This window comes from Pomacea canaliculata, linkage group LG13, assembly GCF_003073045.1.
Source record: "Pomacea canaliculata isolate SZHN2017 linkage group LG13, ASM307304v1, whole genome shotgun sequence".
NCBI classification, from domain to species: domain Eukaryota; kingdom Metazoa; phylum Mollusca; class Gastropoda; order Architaenioglossa; family Ampullariidae; genus Pomacea; species Pomacea canaliculata.
This window is the reverse complement of record NC_037602.1, coordinates 4,377,693-4,398,226: the sequence shown is the minus strand read 5'-3', so window position 1 is coordinate 4,398,226 and position 20,534 is coordinate 4,377,693. Positions and strand designations below refer to the sequence as shown.

General features: G+C 41.4%; 1 protein-coding gene across 4 annotated transcripts in view; it reads left to right on the top strand.

Moving 5' to 3' along the window:
* LOC112553938 overlaps positions 1-20,534 on the top strand; it is a 127,324-nt gene that overhangs the window by 38,730 nt on the left and 68,060 nt on the right. For all 4 annotated transcript variants that reach the window (XM_025221439.1, XM_025221438.1, XM_025221437.1 and 1 more), the window contains exon 2: positions 14,775-16,514. In XM_025221439.1, coding sequence (XP_025077224.1) covers positions 14,941-16,514 — 1,574 coding nt within the window. In that variant the 5' untranslated portion in view covers positions 14,775-14,940. The remainder of the gene's footprint in view (positions 1-14,774; positions 16,515-20,534) is intronic.

The following is a 20,534-nucleotide window of genomic DNA, read 5'->3' as shown; positions in this document are numbered from 1 at the left end:
CTCATTTTTCACGAGCTCAATTTTTTAAATGTTCGCAGCGAACGATATTAAATGTGAGATCAGTTTATGAAGCTAGAGAAATCGCAAGAAAAATGCGAAAATTCAAAAACACAGTTTTATGAATTAGATACACACTAAACTTAATGGCCGTTCTTCATTCCTACAGGTTATGTTTCCAAACACGCAAAGATGCTTCGGACATTCTTGCTTTCATTGTTACAGATTAGTTACAATTTTACTAATTTTTACCCCTGAACAAGTAAATTTACCATTGACCGGAAGATGATGATTAGATTCTGAGGGACATTTCTCACCAAGGTTACACCGTCGCCATGGTTGTCACGATTTTCATCTTCACGGCGCAGTGCATGCTGGGATGACGCTGGACCTCAGCCCCACCACAAAGCCCTTTTCAGAGGGTCCCAGAATAGCTTGGAGATGTAGGGATCGATGTGTGACAGTTAAAGCCAATTATTGATGCTGTTAGCTAAATTGCTGCACAAGCTGGCAAACCGGCAAATCCTTTGAACCACCGACAGCCATTGATTGAATGCTGGCCGTGGACGGAGGAGTGGTTAAACCCAGAAAAAGTCAGTGAAATAGAGAAGGTCCTGCAAGCCTCCACCTCCATCTGTAAACCCCTTTTTTTCTGCGAGTTCTTTGCTAATGGCAAGAAACAAGCCGCCATCCAGATTTTGCGATTAAGCTGATTTTAATTAGGTGATAGTCTGCACAGTCTGAATTATGTTTATTATTGAGTGACAACTACGTGCTTTTTTGAATGATTTCTTCATATATATATATATAAAATTTATGAATGAACTATTTCAAAAATAACTTCACAAGTGCGTGCTTTTTGATTTTTTACTCAATATCTCAGTTATGCCACATATTGCTAAAAGTTGTAAAATTTGTAAACAATTTCTTTTTCTATATATATATAATTTACATTGTATTTTATCAGAATGGCGGATATATATATATATCATTTACTGCATGGAATATCCATTGTAATTTGCTATCATCCCCTATGTATAATAAATACCCTTAGAAGTGTCTGGCTTCCTTGCGGGTGTGTGACCCCCATTTCCCGGTCCTCCTTTGATTCTCCTTGTCCGCTTCGTTAGCCGCTGTTATGCGCTATAGGAATATTCTTTCTTTATTCAGCTTCCCTTCCTTTCGATTTCTGTCTTCTGCGCCATCGCTGCTGACTAGAAATGCTATCTTCTTGACGCTGTAGGTCCTTTGAACTGTCTAACGGGATTGCGAGAAGAAAAGTGGTTCACTGGAAGAAAGCGCCTAGCTCCTCCTCTCCCATACTCCCTAGAATGTTTCAAGATGAAATGACTTTGACACAGCTCGAGCTTTGGATGAAATGAGCTTTTTTTTTTTTTTTTTTTTTTTGTTGCTGCGAGTGAGTGCTACAAAGCAATGGACGGGTACGAAGAAAATGGTGGTTTGAGTGGAAACATGTTTGCGCTTACTTTCATATTTTTTTTCAAGCTGAATGCGTGCATGCATTTGTTTGTGTGTTTGTGTGTGTGTGTGTGGTCATTCTCATGCACGCAAGATGGTATTTATGACCATATGTGTCTTGCTTAATACACACGTTTGTTTCTGTGTGTTTGTGGGTAGGTGGGTAGGTGGGTAGGCGGGTGGACTTGCGTGCTTGCCTTCCGGTTGACGTGAGTCATTATTCATCGTAGTGTGCAGACAGTTTTCCATCGCCGACCACGTACTCGGTAAAATTACTGGCTTATTTCCACTTACATCTCTACCACCCAGGCATACCACTCTATTCACGTCAATTAATCCCTCAATACTGGATTATTTTTTCGTTTCAAAAGGCGCAGGAAGGTTCACCCACACTAATCAGAAAAAGTTCACAAAACTCACATCACAACTAACTTTCTAAGCCATTCATTATGACAAACATAAACAAGTTTTTAATCCCTTAACATAATCTATGTAATTCAGATTAATTGATTTGTTTACATTGCAAAACAAGAGTTAATTTGTAAAATTAAAAACAGTCCTGCAATTGTAGACAAATATTCACATAACTGTTTGTAGTGGAGACGAGGATTTCAGACATGAAAAAATTCTTTAATAAAGTCCTGTAAAAACTCAGTCGTAATCACGAAAATTTAAATAATGAAGATTTGATGTTCCCTGTGGCATAGCCTTCATCCTCCTCCTTATTCTACAACTACTTTACACGCAGACATGGTGCTGGTGCAAATCAAGCTGGCACCATGACAACCCGACTCGTGATCAGGGGATCCTGCAAATTTGGAAATAAAGTCAGAAAATGGAAATATGTGGAAGTAGGTGGCGAAGTTCTTTACCATAAATTGAAATGGAAATATTAGTCTCAGAAGTCTGCAGAATATAAGCAGGCTGTCGACAACCAGCCTCGTGCTTCTGAAGAGGAAAGCACGCGCCACAGAACGCTCTCTCTCACACATACAAACACGCAAACACGCAAACACACAAACACACAAAGACACTAACACACAAACACACAAACACGCAAACACACTAAGACACAAACACGCAAACATACAAACACACAAACACACAAACACACACACTCAAACACACAAACACACTGCCCATACATGTCATAAACGTGTAATATTACCATAACAAAAATTACAGGATTGGATAATTCCACCTCTATTCAATCTTTTCATTATTTAGTGTTTAAAAATATTTAAAAACACAATGACTATTCAATGTCCTTTGGACGATTGATAAAATAATGCACGTAGGTGACTTTCAGCCCCAAATTATGGGTTTGTTCAGATACTTGATCATTATGTTATTAAATATTAAGATGACTAAGCATAGTTTAGTTTGTAAACGTTCACTTCAAGTATAGATAAGAATAAGTAATTCACATCTTCAGTGGGATCGTATTGAATGAAGAACTGAACATCGCTTTTTTCTAGAAAGGTCGTCACCAAACATTTCAAATGTTGAAGTCAATAAAGTAGGAAATTTTAAGCAGTTTTTTTCGAAAATATTTTTGTACTGCCTTTTTTTTCGAAATTTGTGTCACAGCTAACCCTCTAATGTTATACAAATGTTTGCATTTGTTGGTGAGTTTAAAATTTAAAAAAAATTAATCACTTTTAGATGCACTTCTGATTGCACAAAAGGCATCGTTTTCCCGCTAGCCTTGACAAGAAGAATTAATAGAGCCTTAGGAAATATTAAATTCCTTTAAAAATTCGTCGCTCGATTATAAAATAGGATATAATCGTCCTTCACTAATCAAAATGATGAAGAAAACTTATTAAGGAGGAAAGTAAAAATATGTTCCATATAAATATAAAACAAATTTGTAAAAGAAATATTTGAGTGCCGGGTTAAAACTACAGTTAATTACATTAACATTTTTAATTTTCATCAACTATAAAACTATTTCACCAGGTGTGACCTACTTAAAAAATTTATTTTAATTTATGTTTCCTCTGCAAGATGTTTATTTCATTACTCTCTCGAGTTCAGTATATATTGCTGATTTTATTTTGTCTTTCTGCATCTCTACGGTGGGTCCACTCTCCTGAATATGTGACATAATCAAGCTTACATTCTTTCTATAAATACTTACCTCTCTCCCTCTATCTCTATCTCTCCCTTTCTCTCTTTCTCTCCCCCTGTCTCTCTTTAAATAAAATTTTTAGGACAGCTCGTTAACTTCATCAATCTAGAGAGTAGGTTACACTGTGCTTCAGCCAAGTTGGCGACTAGGACCGTACATAAATCTTGTAGATAATATCTTTCACTCACCCGATTACGAAAAGCTCCATATACCGTGTAATACTGACCTTTCGTTGCCGCGGTAACGGGGTGAATCCAGCAGACCTTGCGGCTTCCGGCCTGACGCAGTGTGCTGCGTGCAGCAGGCTGACGGATCGTTGCGTGCAGACGCGGACTGGAGCCGGGTTCCTGGGAGCTTCTCATTAGTCGCCCCGCGACTCCGCAAAGAGAAAGGACGATACTTTGTCACGGATCCTCTGGACAGATCAGGGGACGAGAGATTAGTTGGACGACATAGAGACGGCTTCTGAAACCTGTGGTGACGATGGCATCCTCGCGCCGTTGGTACAGTTGCAGCAGCAGATTCTGCAATTATATCCTCGCTGCTGTTTGTAAGACCACTTCCGCACGTTTGCGCATGCGTATACCGAGGACGTTAAAAATAAAGGAATTGCAAACTCGTTTGGACTTGTGCACTCTTCAGCAGCATACGGGCACCGAAAACGTGACCCATTTTTAATGTGATGACCTCTGGAGGTTGCTGGAGGGAGGATAGGGAGGACCAGAGACTCGGGTCTTTCACTTTTTGCGACTCAGAAAGAATGTGTAACCTTTACTTAGGTATCTACACTACAGATACCTTCTGCAGAACGTGACTCTAAGGATATCTAGGAAAGTTAACCACGAAACCATGTGATACAGAACTTCTTTGAGTTAGCTAGTAGTTTAGTCAAGCTGTTTTTAAACTGTGGTTTTAGACCGTGTAAGAATTGCGACCATGGGTTGGTGATGTTGGCAAGATTCACATCAGCACTAAGATGTGGTGTGCCTGGCAACAGACATCCGTGAAATGTAGGAAGAATGAACGTTAGACCGCAGTACACATGAAACGAATAGTTATTGGTCGATTCGACCATTTACTGACTCTACACCCATTGTTCTCAGTCGATTCAACACTAAAGTTACTCTGATATAAAAGGAAACATTTTTTAGACAAATTGGTCACGTGATATACATAGGTCAACCATGATTGCTATCAAGTAAAAAGTAGTCTGTGTTAGATGTCGCACTTGAATACCTATGTATTAGCGACAACAAAATCTAAACATTTTTTACTTTGGTTGGAAATAGCAGACAATCGACGCGAGACAGCTTCATGGCCACACCTTATATAAAATGTGTAAAGCAACTATGAATTGTGACCCAACACAAATTTACAAACACAAGCCAACCATAGATGACCCAATAAATAGACCAACAGATTTAAGCAACAACAACAAAACATTAAAATAGGTATACTATGATGGATGTTTTAAAATAGCTGGGGCTTCACATGTATGCGTGAATTCCTAGAACAATTTTAAGAAAAAAAGACTTGCGTGCGTATATGTGATACTCGTCATTACAATTTTTGTTACACTTCTTCTTATCAAGGGTTAAAGTTAAGCAATACTTTGTCAATTCTGTTCACTTCTGCTTACTCTACTTAATTAAAATGTTGTTATAACCCTCCTCAGAGTGGTTTCCATCTCTTGACAACCTCCCTCTCGGAGGGTCGTAGGCGTGAAGTCGTGCTGGTCATGTGAAACCGAGCTCACGCCCCTGACAGTAAAGGGAGCTTGAAATCCCGGACCATGACACCTGTCACGACTGCCGACCGTTTTTACGTCGTGTCACAGTCTGTGAATCGATTGAACTGTCGCCAGACGTGTAATTTGTCACGTTTACGTCGCGCCCTTTGCCGTAATCACGGCCCACTACGTTCTATTCCTGTCTGACCGGCGATACGGTTCCCTTGACACCTTCTTTACCATGTTTTTTATTTTTCTCTCTCACACAAAGATACAGGGTCACACACAGGGTCACACACACACATGGTCACACACACAGGGTCACACACACACAGGGTCACACACACACATGGTCACACACACGCACCTACTAAGTATGCAGTTGGCACATACGGGCAATTTGTCTGTCTGGCTTTATCATCAGTCGTGATGCTGTCGCCATCCGGAAGACCGTTTCTAGCTTTACTGACCACAAAATTATGTCATCTGTATTCCTTGTCGCCTCTGTCAATAATCAGCCATGGCAATTATCGAGTACTTGCCATGAATCAACAGTCGAAACCCTAACTTTCCTTTCGCCAACCGCCATCTCCCATCCTCTCCTCCACACACCAGTCTGGCACTCGTAGATCCCATTCTGCTTCATGCTGATGGAGCGATCGATAAACCAGTCGATGAACAAATTTTATTGGGATCGATGATGTAATGTTTTCGCCTCCCCACGATGCGTGCCCTGACACCAAAATGACATGTTTCTAGCTGTTTATTTCTTTTAATAGATGACAGAACCAATTGCAAGGAATATTATCCCCCAACCCAGCGCGATGTAGCTTCAGGAGAATCCACAACAAGTTCTCAGAGAAACATTAATAACGACAAATCTCATCCGACTATATTATTTATTCCAACATCTACGCACGAGCAGGTGCAGAGAGTCATGCTGGTTCTTAACTTCGTCATCGTCAAACAGGCTTCCCATCAATTTTTTAAAAAGAAAATACGCAACCTTGTATTTATTCATATATTGTAGAAAAAAAAGATATACTGGAAAGTGATTCTCGGAAAGTTTACAGATAGGAAAGAACTCACGGTAAGGTCGCGAGGTTTTTGTTTTAAATCTTTCTTTGTGGTAAACCATGAAAGGTCAACGAAAGGAGTATCGGATCCATATTAAAGCCAATAATCCATCTGCCAGTGCATCGACGCAATGATTCCTGGGTGAGAGAGACACGAAGAGGGACGAAGAGAGCGAGAAAGAAAAAAAAAAGAAAAAGAAAAACGCAGATGAGAAGCACTATTGATTATTTTGTTCCTCGAGTACTTTTTATCCTCCATTCTTTTCTTCTTGGAACTTCAGACTTTATTAGCTTATCTAGAGCAAGATGATAGCTACAAAAATGACGAGCTATAGCTACTCATACATGCACAGGGAACACTGAATGTGTATGGTGTGTGCGCGCGTGCGCGTGTGTGTGTGTGTGTGTGTGTGTGTGTGTGTGTGTGTGTGTGTGTGTGTGTGTGTGTGTGTGTGTGTGTGTGTGTGTGTGTGTGTGTGTGTGTGTGTGTGTGTGTGTGTGTGTGTTTGTTTGTTTGTGTGTGTGTGTGTGTGTTTATGGTTGCAGGTGTTTAGTCTGTATGTGTGAGCGACAGTGCGTGTGTGGTGAACCCATCTGAATGTGTGTTTATAGTCGTGTGAATGTCCTGCATTGATGAGGGTCGAAATGAGTTTGTTAATTATGTCTGTTGACCTGTCCATGTATCTTGACGTGGTCACGAGCACGTAGTGCGGACACGTGCATGCGTGTATCCGTGCGCATTCTTTATTGTATTCGTTGCATGCTTGTGTCCACGTGCGTGCAGAAAAGATGTTTTTTTTTTATACTTTTTTTCTCTCCTGCCATTAGTGTTTTTCGTAGGAATATTGTAGCAATCGTCTTTCATTTTTTAAGAGCCTTATTTCCTTAATGTGGTTTTCTTAAATACATTAATCAAAACCTTCGAGCATCGCTGCTCCGCTGTGTTTGATCATTTTCCTAAACTGCTTCATGCGCTTTTTGTGAGCACCATCGGAAATGGAAATCTGGCGAATGAGTTTCTCTCCTCAACAAGAACTAACGTATCCTTGAATCCAAACCAAAAATAAATTAATAAATATAAAAAAACCCACAAAAAATATAACTTTAAAAATCCATATAAATAATAATTCATAAATATGCTTTCTTGTGCGACATTGTCTACGATCGAGTAGCTTTCCTGATTTTCAACTATTGAGACCAATAAAGAAATAAATAAATACAAACTTGATTTAAATATGTTCAGTGTTAGGGTTGAAAAGTCTATACAAAGTTTTTGTTTTATATAATCTAATTACAGAGAGGACTAGTACACTTAAAATACTTAAAAAACTTTGTTGATATTCATAAGCACACACACACACATATGAAGATCTTTGTAAACCCAAATACTTCAAAGATTTTCGTATTTTTAACATCAGTCAATGCATATATTTTTTAAGTGGAAAATGACATACCATGTTGTTTTCTCTCTAAGACAACAATAAGTAGGCTGGAATGGAAATATTTTATCAGTAATGAAACACTCAAGATTACAGAACCAATTTTGAAAGGCATAATAATGTAGCTTGAGAAATCAAACCTTGCACGAAAAATGAGAGTCTATAGGAAAACCTTCACATGTTTCTCTCTGTGTGTGTGTTTCTTGTTTTGTTTTGGTCTTTTTGTCTGTTTTTTTTTTTTGTTTTGTTTTTTTCTTTTTTTTTCTGTTTTCGGATTTTTTTCCCCGTTTTTTTTTTTTTCTTTTTGTTGGTTTTTTTCTTTTTGGTATTTTGGTTGTTTATTTATTTTTTGAGAGGAGGGCATTTACCGCCGAGCATTAAAAGGGAGGCAATCCGATTCACTCCGAAGGGAAATGCGCGAGCTGTGATTACGTTCTCTCCCTTGAGCCGCTTCGCTGTTAAATGCCGCAGCGTCTGCATTTTGTAGCTATGGCCATGAACCGTTTCTCTCCACGAATTTCAGTAATGATGCACTTTTATTTTCCATCCTCTCTCTCTCTCCAGAGATATATATAAAACATCGGTTCCCGGCAAAAGCCTATCTAAATATCGATGTCATTCTGATTGTCTCTCCTACCCTGTCATTGCTTCTCATTTTTCATACATCAGTGAACAGTAAACAGACACCACTTTGTAGAAATGCTTTTCGGCAATGGCGCTGACTAGTTTATAGTCAGTCAGATTATCAAAAGAGATAAAAATGCGGGTTCGAATTTGCAATGCAGAGTGTAAATACCTTTGCCTACATTATCGTCTCCTGCCCTTCCAGATTCATGGGGTCACGATCCACGATGGCCTGTTAACCGGCGTTTTGTAACGCGGGCGTCCTCTAGAAGACCTCTGCGACACTTTAAACATCTTGACAGAAATTTCATGTACACCAAGTAGGTGTCAGGATGCTGATAAATATTAATATGACGATTTATACTTAAAAAACAACAACAACAACAAAAAAAACCTAACAGCAAACATTTATCTTCGAAAACTAGTTTCAATTATTAACAACAAGAACACACTAACACCATAAACGTTTATGATGACAGAGTGAAAAGTTTTATTATCAATGACAAGTACATAATTTGAACGGACCTTTAGCTATAATGCTCTAACCTCAACCATTTGGTGTGGATAAACAAAAACAATTCGATACTTATTGAGATGCAAATGTCTTATTTAAGATAGATCTGTTAAAAAATGTCATCAAGTATCATTAGGACAACATGAAAAAGAATATGAGCAACCATGGCGGGCAACATCGTTTCAGTACTCGCTGGCGGCCATGTTTGTGCCGCGATGTGTCTGGCGGGCGTTGTCGGCGTGCAGGCCGTACCGAAGCGAAATGTTAGCGCTCGCGCATTGCGGTGCTGAAGCCAGCTGAACGTAACCCACATATCTTCCTGTTTACACTTAGCTCGCAAAATTTCATTTCCTTTGTTTTTGTTCATGCCTTTGTGTCTGTAGGTTTTTTGTCACATTATTAAACTGTTTTGTTTTTTTTTACTGTTTCATCCTTTTTTTTTTTATGTTGGCGCTCCAGCTGGCGTATTTCGAGGTTTGTGCATTATTTCTTCAACATTTTTGTTTCCAAAATGATTGGCTATCCTGGCGGGTAAAGGATTTTTTTTTCTCTCTTTTTTTTAGTAATTATGACGCAAACGTTGAGCTTTGAGGGAAAGTAGACCTCGACATGAAAAATTACCGACGGATGCAAAATGCATGAATCGACGCACCTGGCTCGCCTGTTTGGTGAGCAATGTTTTAATCAGAGCCGCCATTAGTTGATTAAGCAAGCCTTCTGGTGAGTTAGAACTGGTTTGATCTCGATTTGTGTCGGGTGCGAGTGCACTCGGATGTTGGAAGGAACGCGTTTATTTACAGACTGTAACGACTCTTTATGGAGAGGAGGTTGTCCAAAAAAGAACAATCACGAACATTGTCATACAGACGACTCTACTAACCGACCGACCGACGTTTGCTGATTGGGTTACTGACTACAATCACCGATCGCTGTCTGGCTGACTGACTGAACGGAACAATCGATGGGTGGATGGATAGAAGGATTGCGCTGTAGCGTCTTCTTTTGAAGTCAGATGGAGGACAAATTCATTCATGATTGTATTGCCGGGTTATGAGTAGACTACAGCAAGTCATATTTACACATGTCTAACCTTTCTTATCCACTTAATAAGTATTTCATTGGCATCATTCATTGTCTGTCTCTGTCTTTTGATTTCTTTCTTTCTTTTTCCTTTCTTTTTTCACGACGATAATGTCACGAAGACCTCACTTTGAAGGAAGTGTTTGTCTGGGCAGCGCGCTGTAATGTTCATCCTTTTGACCATCACTAGCTGCAGCAGCAGCTGCTGCAATCGTTGTCATCTTACCACTTTAGAAGTTCTTGGTTATTATCTGTTTCTCTTTCTCTCCTCTTTGTGAGCACAGATAATGCCATCTTTGGTCGAATATGTATGAGCACACACACACACACACACACGTGAATATATCGACAGTTCACATTGTCTCATTATCAACATCTGCCATTAACTGGAAGAAAATGTTTAACATTATGATTGAACTCCACATATTTTGACTTGATTTCACATGTTCGTATTCCGTTCTGTAGTAAACTGTCACTCTACAGCAATATTTCGTGTTCACAAAATCACTTTTGTGCTAAAAACTGCGTTTAGACCTACGTTAAGTAGAAGACATCTTTCTATTTAGCCTTACAGTCGTACCTATCAATATTTGTCTTCCTCTACAAATTGAGTTTGTCTGCTAATACTCGCTCCAGACTCCAAAAATAAACCTTCCTGCAGCCCGAGCCTTGACCCAGTAATTGTAACAAACAGAAACAGAAGAAAGGTCACAGACCATTGACGTAACCTTCCGACCTCTGTACCGTCCATCGCGCACAAAGGTTCTCACTCGATACCGACGATCAAAATCACAAGTTCCGGGCGGCTTCGACTTGCTTATTTATGTTTATCTATAAATTATCTGAGCTCCACGGGCACTAATTTAGTAACATTCAGGAGCCAGTCATCGTTTCCTGAAGCTTATCAGAAAATCAGCAGAATCTGTGATGCAAAGCGGAAAAATGTTATTTTTAATTGATGTGAGCACAGAAAATGTGTGTGTGTGTGTGCGTGTGTGTGTGTGCGTGCAGTTAGTAGATTATAGCTAGAACCAAAATGAGTGTAGAACTTAGGTAATGAGAGAAAAAATAAATCACCTGAGAAGAGAGAGAGAAAAAAAAAAAGAAAAAAAAATTAAAAGTGGGCGGAAATTACTCGTCGCAGTATTTTTCTTCCTGACTTCCTTGCAGCTGTAGCCATGCTTTCAGTCCCACTGGAGTAAAACCTGCATGAAGATTTATATGGCGGCTCACATAAACAAGATGTCGTCCAGTGAATATTCAGTTCTCAATAGGCCATGTCAATATTTCATTTTGGCACAATCCTCAAATCTGTGTTTTCACATTCCACGTCTTCATAGCGGAAATAAAGACATTTGTCAAAACAAACGTTACCGGAGCCAAGTGGGAACCGAACCATGAGGTTGCAAATCACCAGAAAATGATTAAAGTTATGAAAGAAAGAAGGAAAAAATAAGGAAAGCATTTCAGATGTTTCAGATGTTTACCGTGAGTTTCAAGCTTACTTTCTGCAGGAGAAAGGGATTTATTGCCTCTAAGCATTCGTTGCCATGGTATTCTGAGTTGTAGGTGAGAGGCTTTTTTAAACATCCGGTCTTTTGCCATAATATTTTAATTAAAACAGGGCATAGCCCCCTGACTTCACGGTCATAGTGATGGGAGTGAGGTTAGAGTGAGGATTATGTCCTCTTTCTTTCTCTCTCTTGCTCTTTATTTCTATCTTTCAATCATTGCCTTATTTTCTTCTTTCGTCTTCGGATTGAGAGACCCTATCCACAGCTAGGTCAATTATTAGAAAGCACGATGCGTCATGTGAGTATCGAACAGGCTCATGCACACTTCTGCACATTGGAGCACCGGGTGATGCTTCATGGACTCTGCCCCAGTCATCAAGGTGAACAAGGGCGTGAAGTGTGTTCAGCAACACATGGTTCCTCTTTGAAAATCAGTTGAATATAAAAAATAAAAAAAAACCACGGCAAAATCCAAACCAAACCAAACTTTAAAAAGATCTTCAGGAGAATAAAGGAGGATCTGAGGAAGAGCTGTAAACAAGACTCCCAAATCCCAGAGTTCTCAAATCAATGAATCTTTTAAAGGCGGCCAGCTTTCGGATGAACCATCTTTACTCCTTGATATAAAAGGCTACACAGACCAGTAAAATATAAAAAGGACTGGGACACAAGCATATGCAGATCAGGACATGGTTCATTTGATTTACGTGGAGATAGTGACAACCGTTCGTGACTGACCATTCCTCCTTCTTTTACAACCAATCAGTTCTCACAACCATTGCACGACAGAGAGAGAGAGAGAAAGAGAGAGAAAAAATAGAAAGAGATGAGCTAACAAAATTAGATTAGGGCAAGACATGCCCTGAAACTAAACGAAAATCCTAATTTATATTTTGAGATTATGGCAAATTATGTATGTTCACGTGATCGATCCAATATCCGAATGATTTTTCATGTAGAAATAAATATGATGAGCTTATTACGAAAGACAATGACTAATATCATAGTTGTCATATCTCGATAGACAGACAGTCCAACAAACAATGAACAATCTCACCTGACCTACACACGACACGCTTGTAAGTAATAAAACAAACTTGACTACAGACTCCATATAGACTAGATATATATATATAGAGAGAGAGACAAAAAAGAATATAAACTTTATAGTGCTTCCATTTAGGTTTTTTCGAAAACACAACATTGCAACATTGAACTCCAGCTGCACATCGTCTTGCAGTCGAGATGGATGCACAGAAAGTTAAATGTGTTTACACTCGTGCATCACACAATCTGTAAATATCCAGTGTGCTGCTGCTACATTTGTTAGTCATCTGCTACATAGCTTTCTGCAGATGTTCCAGAAATGTTTGCAGAATGGTGGACACTTCTGTCAGGTGACCGTTTGCTAGTTTGGGTTGCAACAACAAATCTGAAATGTTTGCCAAAGCTTCAAGCCTCTTTTTTTTCCTTTACATTTTTCTCTTAATTTTTGTAGTTGCCATAGTGCAGGCAAGATGGCGGGTCAGGCACGTGAAGCAAATGTGATGAACAAATATCGTGCGATCAATCATAATCCTCACTGCCTCGGCAATTCGATGAAATTCTGTTAGCAAAGCATTGCAAGGCGTGTGTCGCTGCTTCCACAGAAAGCTGTGGCGACAAAAACTGTGAACTGTGAGAGGACACATCGACCAAAGCATGTTGAAGCCTGTGAACTCATTACCGCTGGATTCAGCGGAATTATCCAAAACAAAAGCGGAGCTCAAAGACTCTGACACAAAAAGTCTCCATGTGACCTTTTCCTCTGTCTCTCCTGGCTCTGGAGGTGGGCACCCATCATTTTCTGAAAGGGAAATACCAAAACCTCGGCGGGAGTTTTAATTACTGTCCAAGTGTTGTGGCTCCTTGTAATGTGCTTTCAGACTCGGTTTTGAAGTCGACGACAACACCAAAAAAGAAAGTGATAACAAGGCTAATAAAAAACATATTTTTCAATCTGGACAAACGTCTTAAGGAACGGGAAAATTTTTTTTCTTGCGATTGATTTCTTGTTTTTTTTTCTTTACTTTTGTCCTTTGTAATTAATTCCTCCATTTTTTTTATTTTTTATGCAAAACTAAATTTTTCTGTAAAAGTTGGCAGCTGTCCTATGCTGCTAATATTAAAAGTAGAAGGCAGGGAAGAAACGGAATAAAAGAAAGACAGAGAAAAGGTAAAATTCACAGAAAAAAACAAAAAAATCAAATAAAACGACAGAAGCAGGAACGCAAACAGACAAACATTCACAAAATTCTTCACAAGTTTTTTCGCGTCTACTTTGTCGTGTGGACTGGAAACGAGTCCACGTGACATGTTTTCTGCATCCAGTCTTCATGTCTTATCATCATACAGCTGCATCTATGGCATCGATCCAGCCTTGGCCTCTTTCTTGTTTTGGTTCCAAGTTCTTATCTCATATTTCTACTCAGTCTTTCTTGTGAACTTACCCTTCCTACACTCACAATCGATTTTAACATGAAAAGACTTATATTTGTTCGATTTGAAATCTTCAGTTTCTACAACGATGTTTTGTCTTATTGGATGGACTGTTCTTGTTCTGTCTGTTCGATATACTTGGTGTACTTGTAAATATATGTTTCCTTGTCTCTACCCGTCACTTCCTTCCTCCTTCGCTCTATTAACATTTCTTTCTCTCTTGTTTTTATAAGTCTATGTATGTTTATTACCTTGCCATACTTCTGTCTTTGAAATTGTTTCTCTGTTCACGTTTTTTAAAAGGAGAAACACACAGATAATAATAATAATAATAATAATAATAATAATAATAATAATAATAATAATAATAATAAAATAATAATAATAATATGGCTGTTAACCCCAGTAGAGAGAGGGGGAAAAAGAGAGAGGGGGGAGGACATTAAAATTACCAAAAATAACAACAACAACAACAACAACAACAAAAGAAAAACAAAATAAAGTTTCATTTTTTTTTTACTTTCTTAGCCTTGCCTAGGGGTAGATTAACCTCTTTCCCCATTTAAACTGACATTTCATTGCGTCTTGCAGATTATATGGCAAAAAGATTGGATGTAGCAAATGAACTGTATCCAATTAGAGACACTAATAAATTTTTGTATTTTTTTGAAATTTACTTAAAGGTTGCTTTTTTGAAATTTAATGTGCAGAATCCCTCATCTCGCTGCGGCTTCCCTACCTGCACACGTCATAAACCCGACTTTTCTCCAGTCCTCGCACACCTGAAGAAAAGGGAGAACTGCATTCCCTAGTCGACCTTTATCCACTAATACAACATTCATCCCCGTTGCCAAGGATAGATAAAGGGACGTCACCATGGCCAGTAGCCCTTCAGTACGTACCCGGGACCTTCCACCCGCCTTTAGCACGGAGCCGCCTGGTCCTCCTTCAGCTTCTCACCTACCTTCGTCGGCCTACCCTCATCCTCTACCCCTCCCACCCATGCGGACTGACGACGACGATGGTAGCTCAACAGGCGACGACGACTCGGCGGCCCTCGTCACACCGCTGTCGTCTCCCCTGATCCGGCGGGACAGCGCCCGTGGACGGTCCAAAGCACAGCAACAACCACAACAACAGCCATCTGACGACTGCAGCGTGGTAACTGCTGCTGCTGCACCGGCCCCGGGAGGCGGGGGCGTAGGCGGGGGCGGACACGCTGGCCCCGCTTCAAGCCTGGCCGGCATCTTGGGCTCTGGCATCGCCGGCTTGAGCAGCGTGCTGAGCTGCAGCGTCGGCGGTGGCGGTAGCGTTGCTGTCAGCGCGGGCAGCTCCTCCAGCGGCAGCGGCGTTTTGGCGGGCAGCACTGCTGCAGCGGGAGGAGGGTCAGAGCACGGCATCGTAGGCCACCATCACCACCACCGATCGCTGCGTCGCCAAGGGTCAACTTCGTCCGCCTCCTCTCCGCTGCTGTCCCGTAGAAAGCCGTCCCTCTCCGACAAGAACGGTAGTGGCGGGGGTGGCGGCAACGGTGGCGGCAGCGGCGGCGGCGGAACCACCAGCAGCAGTAGTAGCAGCAGCAGCAGCAGCACTAACGCCACCGGTGTCGCGCTTCCTATAAGCACTTCATCCCTCCCGTCCCCTCGATTGCAGCGCTCGGATTCCGTCAAGTACTGTAAGGCGGCCAATGGGAGCGCCCCCCGCGCCACCCCCTCTGCAGGCAGCGGAGGTGGCGGAAGCGGTGGAGGCAGTGCGCACCTTAGCATGCACCCGAGTGGTGCCACCCCACCCAGACCGTCGCGTCGCGTGCCTAGTCTTAAACTCAAACGCTTCAATGTCGTTGCGAGGGCCGCGGCGGCAGCTGAGAAGCAGCTCAAACTACAGCAACAACAGCAACGGGATACAGGTACAGGGGAAGACGACGGCGGCGGCGGTGGCGGCTGCGACTCAAGCGCCACCTCCGGCGTGGGTACTCAGTCAGCAACAACTACTTCACCGACAACAGCCACTTCTACCACCACTACCGGAAATGCAATCACCAAGTTGGCTGGGGATGGCACCCCTTTCTTGCTGCAGGTCGGCAGCAGCCCTCGCACTAATCCCTCTATAACTATAACATTAGACTCTGATTCGGACTCAGTATACAGTGACTACTTGAGCCCAGAGATAAACTATCAAAACAATGTGAAGGTACAGTTTCTAGGCGACGAGACGAGCCTGTACGGAACCCCTAAGGAGGAACTGGTACCGGGACCAACCGAAATGCATTCCATGGCCGAGCAAAAGCCCTCCCCGACGTCCTACCTGAAGGACCAGATCCTGACCTTCTTCCAGCCATCAGACAACAAGCTGGCCATGAAGCTCTTCGGCAACAAGAACGCCCTCATGAAGGAGAAGATGCGACACAAGAGTGTCGGCAACTGGGTCATTCACCCGTGCAGCAACTTCAGGTAAGGACGAGCGCACCCTTGTATTCATATGTATGCTTTTCTGTTCGTGTGTCTGTGTATATGTTTAAATGCATGATTTTATGTGTGTGTGTTCCTGTTTCTGTGAACATTTGTTTATGCATTTTTTGTGCATGTGCAAAGTGTGTGTGTGGGAGGGTATGTGCGTCTGTATGAGTAAGCGCCTGCGTGTTTATCTGTGTGTGTTTGTATCTGTGGATAGTATATATGCTGGTGCCTCTCTGTTTACTGTGTTCGTGTGTGTGGGTGAACCAGTCCACGTGCTGGCGTTTGTTTGCGAGTTCCTGTGATATGTAAATCTTTTTCTGAGAATGTATATTTTATAATCTATATATAGATGTGTGCAATCTGTAAGTATCTGCATCTCTGATCTTGTTAGTTGCTATCTCTGATAACTTGTGTTCAGGTACCCCCATACCATGCACAACTGCACAAATACTTTTTTTACAGTTTTACTATGAATTAATGAAAATACATTTGTATGAAACTGTATGAATGCATGTCAATATAAATATTGTTATGTGTATACTGTATAGTTATGCGTTAATGCGTTTCTGTAGGCAGGGATCGATGCTCAGTATGACTGCATGCATAAATTGTGCTTTTTTTCCCTTGGAGGATGACAGGGTGTCGCATATTCATGGTGATCCAAGTATTCAGAGTTAGTGCATCCTCATACACAAGTGTTGCGACGATCAAACAATACTCTCGTAGCATCCATCGCCATAATTCTCATGGCAAGATTGGACATTAATCAACCAACCAGACTTTTACAGCAGAGCTTTGTCTTGCTAATGAATACAAAGCTAGATTTCTGTCCTCCTCATAAATTACAATGCAAATGCGATTTCAAGGCGACATTCTACCCTCATCAAAAGAGAGGAAAAGTGCAAAGAAATGGCTTTAGCAATCATTTGTTTATTGTCTTTCTTAACCGGAAGAAGATTGGTCATTTCCATCAGCCATCGTGTAAACGACAGTCCACGGTCTTAATGAGCTCAACGCCTGAAAAACCATCATCTCCACACCCTTCACTCCTGTCCCTCTCCCTCTCACAACAAATTTGCCCCACGCCGTAGGACAGAGGTAATTAAAGGTTAGAGAAGCTACCTGTAAGGACCCAGGTAAACGAAGCCGGGAAATTCAGAAGTTAGTCGAGGCTTCAGTACCAATGCTTGTTAACAATGTTCTGGTTACGATTGCATCAGTCCACAAAATGAAGTCTTCCGAGGCTCAAAAATTCATTTCCGTCTGGCTATAAATAGTAAAGAAAATTTATCAGCCTTGTAGAATTTGTTGAAAAACGAACACAGTCTTGGCCACTTATTCTAGTACCTTGAGGATAATTGTAAAGAAATCGAATTAGAGATGCCCACCTGGAAATCAGCCAATCCCTCCACTAGGCCGTTATCCACGACTTCACGGTTCACTTATTCAGTTCAATATCGGACACATGTTCACACTAATGCACCGAGACAATACACTTTTATACTCAGGGGAAAAACATTTCGAGCAAACAAAATTCTCGGTTCTCTAGGGCAGAAAAATCATCTCAGGTTTTTGCTCTCTTGGTCCACCCCTACGGGATGAATAAGTGGTTTGCTGCTTCAAGAACGCACAGCAAGCTGCTTGATGATCTGATGCATCTGTGATGTAAACTCATCCCGATGTGTTTTTGTGAGTGAAAGTTTTGTCTCCACGTGACCTTTCTTTGTGAACTAACATCCAGAAAGCAATGTCACAGTGAACTTTGCTGGTGTACACTCACTTCACCCAGACATGCGATGTTGACACGCGCTGCTTATATTGGCTTGCACACAGCCCACAAATATTGGAGTGTTTGAATTGCTCCCGAATGTCTTTTTTATTCCGACATTGGCTGCCAGAGTCCGGTCGATGGGAACCATGGCCGGTCTCCGCAAGTGAGACGTCACGGTGTGTCACGGTGCGTATATTCCGAGAGTTTAAGTACACCTGTCAGGGGAGGACCGAGCGCTCGATGTGTCGCATTCTTACCTGGGCACTGGTGAGGACAGGAACACGCTACAATATTTCATCAGTCGATTTAATTGTTTGCCGCACTGTATTCTTGCACGTGAAAATATGAGATCATGAAAATTGCAATTATCCTCCAATAGTGATTAACATTATTTACTTTAGAATTTCTCTGTTTTCTTTGTTCAGGACATTGCACTTCCTTTCGGAAATATAATACCAGATTTTTTTTTAATATTTATATTTTTCACCAAACTGCTCTTACAAATGTGTGTGGAACTGTAACATCTGTAATTTCTCTAGTTCTTTCTCTCTCTCTCTCAAACACATACACATAAGTATTTTTCGAGGAAACAATCTTGAAAAACCACTCCAACAATAGTCATATTTTTTATTTCTTTTTCTGATAAAAATCGTCTGTATTGATGAATACGCTTAATCGTTCAATCCCACAATCGTTCAATCATTCAATCAATGTCATTTTCACTTGCGGTTTAGCTTCCATAATTCCAATAACCTCTTGCCGTTCGTCATCAGAAGTTGAGAGGCGCGTTTACAACCTCACTTGGCTGATGGAGATGGTGTTGACTCCTTCATGGCGATAACTTAATTGGAGATTGTTTATACTTTAAAATTAAGCTCACTTGAGATGACAGCTACAATGGCACACGTTTAGAGTCGGCGGAGGATTTAGCTTCATCAATCACCATGGTAACAGCTGGAAGTGAAGTCAGAAGCATGGCCACAGCGGGTGATGTTTGCGATGAAGGTTCATGGATTCCGAGGTATGAGGTGTGGAGAAATAGAGAATTACTCATGAACTGGGGTTATAAAGAAGAGGAAAAACCATCTTTGGGTTACATACCTCAGCATTAATCTGAACTGAGATCGTTGTGAGGTCTTGGAATTGGACACAGGCCTCAAAGGTCAGATGATACAGGTCCTCGTTGCGTGAGGTCTTTCGCTGTGATGACAGAGGTTGCCAGGGGTGTAGGGTGTAGTCATTAGTATCTTGACTGCTATCTGTCACTAGGGGGACCACATTGATACACACAGAAGCTGACAAGACCCGCTACTCATGCCTGCTTTGGGTGATAGTGAAGCATCTCTAGTCTACTTTTTCCCATTCAGGTGTTTCTTCTTCGACCACCGCGACCTCGACCAACCCTGCAAGGTACCTAGAAGGACAGTCTTCGACAATCGTCCTGGAGGTCCTAGCCAGAACAGCTTACACCGCTTGGGCATGGATGTGTATAGGTGGACTGCTGTCTGTCTGCCGAGACCAACGGTTAGCCTCTTCCCAAGTCCTCCGCTGTTAGTCTCGGCGAGCCTTAACAAAGAATGTGACTAAGCCGGAAGCTTTGTACAAATTTACCTCGTTTTAGTGGTTAACTGGACAAAATCGTCTGCCAGTCGTCCAGTAATACAAATTCGGAGCTTGAGTGTTGCAAGTAGAGTCCCTGGTGTCCTGCAAGTGTGGAGGCCGTGCGTTCTACAAAGTCTTTGTTTTTATGTCATTTGTACGAGATTCGGAGCAGTCTCCTCAGGAAATTGAATCCCTTGATTTTCCTCTCCGTATCGGAAGCAGGGTCCACGTTTCACATCTGTAAAGCAGGATCGGTACAATGAGGGACTTGAACAGAATATACTTTGTAGTAGATCAGCTTCAGACCCTGTGCATTGCCGCTGAAGCTGTTGCCATTCTGCTGTTATTGTTGATGCTGATGTCTGTCGTGGAACTCTCGTACTTAAAGAAGGTAGCTTTCAGGTGCTTAAAGATGTTTACCTCTTCTTACCTCCCTGTGCTGTACTTACTAAGTGGGTAGGCCACCTTTGGAGTACTGGTGTAGCTATTATTTCTAACCGTGGTGTGTCAGAGGGTTTGCAAGGGCGAAAACGAAAAAAAACGTCTTGCCAACTTTCAAGATATTATTTGTTCCTTGCCACTCAAGATTGCCAATCCTTCAATACAGTAGTTGAATGGGAATTGAAGTAGCCTGAATCATA